Here is a 5,555-nt window from a genome sequence, read left to right on the forward strand (position 1 = left end):
GCTGCCACAAGCTAAGGAAGCCACCAGAAACTGGAAGAGGAAGGACCACCTTTGGAGGGAGCAGAGACTATAGATTGACTGCAGACGTCTGTCCTTCAGAACTGAGAGGATACATTTCTGTTGTTTTAAGCCACAGAGTTTGTGGTAACTTGTTATGGGAGTTGTAGGAAACTAATACATATGACCTACTGGTCTGGCCTCTGCCTGTTTCAGTGACATTCATTACCACTCTCTTGTCACTCAGCCTCCAGACACACCTTCCTCTGCACTGATCTTAAACATCGTATTTTTATCCAAGCCGTTAGACTCCCTATTCTGTCTGCACCCTTTTCCTTCAACTCTTTCCTTGGTTGGTTCTCCACCTTTTGGTCACAGCACAAATGTTAATTTCTTTGAATGTAAGATGTCCTTTAACCATTAGGTAGCCTTTCCACCTACTTAAAATTGCAATCCACCTTCCCTTGTTTTTATTTTCTCATAGTACTTATTAACATCAGACATATTATGTGTTGTGCTTATTTGTTTATTTTGTATCACCCCCATTCAAAATGTAAGTTCTAGAAAAGAAGGAATTGTGACCATAGTTCATTGCTATGTATTTAGCATCTAGAAGATTAATAAATAAATTAGATGGACTCAATCTGTTACTAAAATTGATATTATATGAGTTGATTAAATACAAAAGTAATGGTCATACAACCTGCGGCATAAGTGAAAGAAAATTTATTACCTTTAAAGTGTGAAAAAGTGTTTGTTCTAGAAAACGTGGGTATTTCCCAGAACAATGTAACTATGGTAACTTGTTAGTGTCTCAAGTGCTATACATTTATCTAGACACTGCTGCACAGTCACTGATGGTCTGGCATCTAGTCAGAAGTTGGCACTTTCATTTAAAAATTATTGCCACTATTTGTATTTTCTTACCATGTTGACTCCACTAGTTTTTTGTTGGTGATAAGGTCTACAATTTTTTATAAACTCAAAGTGACCCATGAGCACTTTTTCATTGATCATTCAAATTATGTTATATGACGTCCCTATTACTTCATGGCAAGAAAAGAGAGAGTGGTCATGAGACAGCAGAATGTCTAAGAGTAGCTGCTGTTATTTATAACACTGCTTCTCAAAAGATCTGTAGTGCAGAGCTAGTTTTTTTCTTTGTATTTTTGAATTTTTCCATACACTAAAGACTGATAATTTTTCTTTTCTTTTCTTTTTTTTTTTTTTTTTTGAGACCAAGTCTCACTCTGTCACCCAGGCTGGATTGCACTGGTGTGATCTTGGCTCACTGCAACCTCTGCCTCCTGGGTTCAAGCAATTCTCCTGCTTCAGCCTCCTGAGTAGCTGGGATTACAGGCATGCACCACCATGCTTGGCTAATTTTTGTATTTTTAATAGAGATGGGGTTTCACCATGTTGGCCAGGCTGGTCTCGAATTCCTGACCTCGTGATCTACCCGCCTTGGCCTCCCAAAGTGCTGGGATTACAGGCATGGGCCACTGCGCCAAGCTGGACCAATGCTTTTGTAAAGCATATACATTACTTGCAGTTCATAGAAAGATACCAGCTCATGAATCACACTTTGAGTAGCACTTACTTATAGTATTGGTTTTTATAACACAAGCAGAAATGTGCGATATGAATTTCAAGGGAATACTATACCTTTGTTATGATTTTTGAAGATTTTGTTTTAATGCTTCCTTAGGCTGAAAACCTAGTGATCTTTCTATTTGTAAAACTAGAATGGCATGCTAGTCACAGTATTTGAACAGTTGGACACAATTTTTCTTATATCTCGAAGGGGTGTGATTGACCCTTGAGATGGACTTTGCAGACCACTACAGTCCTTCCATCATCTGCGATGCACAGGATACCTTTCACATAACCTGCCATCTGTGGAACAAACATTGCCTACTTTTTGAAGTTTCAACTTTACCACTCAACTAATCTGAAGGTTGATAAAACCAAAAGTGCTGGTATTGGTTATACTGACAATTGACCAGAGCTTTAGGTTAGAAATGTTATAATCTGACTGAATCAATATTATAGCATTTCTTCTGTAAGCAGTTTTGTAAGTTTGTGTGTGCATGATAATTCTCTTTGGCATGCCCCATATTAAGACCCTTTTGTAGAGTCATCTTCATCTCAAAACTGTTTCACAGTCTCAGTCTTTTCTAATAGTTAGTAGCCATTGTTTTAAAAGCCAGCATGCCACTATTTGACACTATCTACCCACCAACCCACCTTTCATGAGACAATATACAGATGACTACAGAATTTTGGACTGATCATTATATTTGCAAAAACATATAGACTGACTGTTTCTGTCCTAATATTCATTATTACCTAATCTTTGGATAGTCCATATTCCCTTTGATAGCACAGAGGGCAACATATTGAACACTGTAGGGTACAAAATTGCTTCTAGCAGTAGGCAAGTTACCAGTGTGGTCAGTTTAGATACTTAAATGACTAATCAAGAAAGGTCTTTGATAGATAAGCACTGACATAAAATTATTTCAATAGGCTTTATTACCTGCTTGCTTATACTGCAATAAAACAATACTCAGCTTTGATTTTTCATATGCCATATTTGATATTACAGGCTATATATATATACATATATTTCTGTGTATATCTACAGAAAACCACCTATTGATCCTAAAATTCTGCTTAATACTTTAGAAACATCAATTTATAATGTGTATTAATCCACACATTTTAGGTACATTATTAGCCTTTGCATTATTAGCTTTGTGTGTTAGTCCATTCATGTGCTGCTTTAAAGAAATACCGAAAACTGGGTATTTGGTTTTAGAAAAAGAGGTTTAATTGGCGTACGGTTCTGCAGGCTGTGCAGGCTTCTGCTTCTGGGGAGGCATCACCAAAACTTACAATCACGGTAGAAGGAGAAGGGGAAGTGAGCACATCTTACATGGTGGGAGCAGGAGAAGGGGGGCGGGGGGGGAATGCTACACACTTTAAAACAAGCAGATCTTTTGAGAACTCTGTCATAAGACAGCACTAGGGGGATGGTGCTAAACCATACGAAAGCATCCCCATGATCCAATCATCTCCCACCAGGCCCCTCCTCCAACACTGGGAATTACAATTTGATGTGAGATTTGGGTGGGGACACAAATCCAAATTACATCACCTTGCATTTTTGCAGTTCTTAAGTCCAACTTTCATTATCCAACGTTTAGAGATAGTTCAGTGTCTGATGAAAACGGAATGCCAATTTCATCAAAGATCTGCTTCTTCTTTTTTTTTGAGACGGAGTTTCGCTGTTGTTACCCAGGCTGGAGTGCAATGGCGCGATCTCGGCTCACTGCAACCTCCGCCTCCTGGGTTCAGGCAATTTTCCTGTCTCAGCCTCCTGAGTAGCTGGGATTACAGGCACGTGCCACCATGCCCAGCTAATTTTTTGTATTTTTAGTAGACACGGGGTTTCACCATGTTGACCAGGATGGTCTCGATCTCTTGACCTCGTGATCCACCCACCTCGGCCTCCCAAAGTGCTTCTTTTTCTATTAACATGTTAGTCCACATAATCTGAAAACAGTGTATACCTCATATGTACATAGTGAAGTGATTATTGCACACATTTATTTTCCCATGCAGAGTTGTTCTATATACAATACATCCAATTCATCAAGGACACCATCACATAGAATAAACAATACTGGAAAGTAACAACAGGCCATGGACGTTGAAGCTATAGCAGCTAGAAGTCAAAGTAGCAAATTTGACTCATATCTAGGCCAACCCATTTTCTATGGCTCATGTTATCCTTCACCCATAATTGCTTTATTGTAGATACATTAAGAAGAGATCATGAAGTGAGAGGTGAACTCCACATTTAAACCACTTCCAGGAAAACAATAAAGTACCTCTATATTTTTCCCACTTCCCAAAAAGCAATGGATAGCTATAGATGATGTTGGCATGCTATGAGTCTAGCAAGCCACTGTGGAGTTTAGAGACAGAAGGGGACATCCCTAGGTGAATGTGGATTGGTGCACTGTAAGGCACCACGTATAAAAGATTGTATTAATTGTTAAAAATATTCTTCATATACCAGCCAAGAAAGCTGTTATGAGGTAAGTGAGTTGCAGCCACAGTAAATAAGCTTGAGCAAGACTGCATTAGACAAATCTGAAAACACTTCTAGGGATGCAAGGGCACCTGTATGACTTTTGCTGATGTCTCAGACTAGAGATAGTTCAGGGAAAAAAGCTGTTAAAGATGTTAAACCACTTTAGAATGTCTCTGCCCTCTGATTACATACCAAAATAGACTACTGCCTCAGAGACACTATTTTCCAAATACTTTCCTAAATGCTTCCTTCACATCCTTGTTCCTTAGGCTATAAATGAAAGGGTTCATCATTGATGTTATGACTGAGTAGAACACTGAGACCACCTTATCCCCTTTATTCATTTGCTTCAAATTAGGTTGCATGTAGGTAAATATTGTTGACCCGTAGAAGAAGAAAACAACAATGAAATGAGATCCACAGGTAGAGAAAACCTTTAGCCTCCCCTCTTCTGACTGTATTTGAATCACAGTAGAGATAATATTCCAGTAGGAGAAAAGGATGAGAGAGACAGGACCTAGGAGAATTACAACACCCATTGCAAATATGGTCATTTCTGTGCTGTAGGTATCTGCTGAAGCCAGCTTTAGGAGGGCAGGAGGCTCACAAAAATAATGATTAATTATATTCTGTCCCTGATATGGGAGACATAAAGTGAATGTGGTATCTACTAAAGACACAAATGCTCCACTGGCCCAGCACCCCATGACCAGCTGAGCACAAATTCTCTGGGTCATGAGAGTGGAATAGTGCAGGGGCTTGCAGACAGCCACATAACGGTCATAGGACATTACTGCTAGAAGTGAACTCTCTGTACACCCTGCTATTAGGAAGAAAAGCATTTGAATTGAGCACCTAGTAAAAGAAATGGTCTTTCTCATGATGAGTAAATGGGATAGCATCTGGGGAACAATAGTTGTAGAGAAACAGAGATCAGTAAATGACAGATTTTTAAGGAAGAAGTACATTGGTGTGTGAAATCGAGAGTCAATGTGAATTAGGAGTATGATGAGCAGATTCCCAAACACAGTCAACAAGTAGATGATGAGAAATACCACAAACAGCAGGATCTGGGTTCGATGATCAGAAGAAAAGCCCAGCAAGATGAATTCAGTCAGATAGGTTTGGTTTTCTTTGCCCATTATTTATTCCTGTCTGTAAGTTAGCATAATTAGTACAGTCAAACATTGACTATGATGGAGTGCCAAATACAGAAAGTGAAAGTCTTACTGGAAGAACAAACGTTCTGATTTAGAAAATTTTTGTCATCATTGGGCACGCTTGATTTTATAATTTTTCTATCCTTATATTTCTACTAAAGTCATGTGGTTGGTAGGTATGGAAAATTCGGGAACATGCCTTCTTGTTGCTCCTTGCTGGCAGAACACTATCATCCATAGAGTCATTGTTCAACAATTGTGTGGCTAATGTCAAAAAATGTCTTCTTAGAAAATTA

General features: G+C 38.8%; 1 protein-coding gene across 1 annotated transcript; it reads right to left on the reverse strand.

Annotated features, from left to right (window-relative positions):
* Positions 1 to 3,980: 3,980 nt before the first annotated feature.
* LOC100407504 (olfactory receptor 2D3-like) lies at positions 3,981 to 5,328 on the reverse strand. The gene has a single exon (XM_054242005.2). The coding sequence runs from the start codon at positions 5,239 to 5,241 to the stop codon at positions 4,318 to 4,320; it is 924 nt and encodes a 307-aa protein (XP_054097980.1). The 5' UTR covers positions 5,242 to 5,328; the 3' UTR covers positions 3,981 to 4,317.
* Between the last annotated feature and the right edge of the window lie 227 nt (positions 5,329 to 5,555).

This window comes from Callithrix jacchus, chromosome 10 (genome assembly GCF_049354715.1).
Source record: "Callithrix jacchus isolate 240 chromosome 10, calJac240_pri, whole genome shotgun sequence".
NCBI classification, from domain to species: Eukaryota; Metazoa; Chordata; class Mammalia; order Primates; family Cebidae; genus Callithrix; species Callithrix jacchus.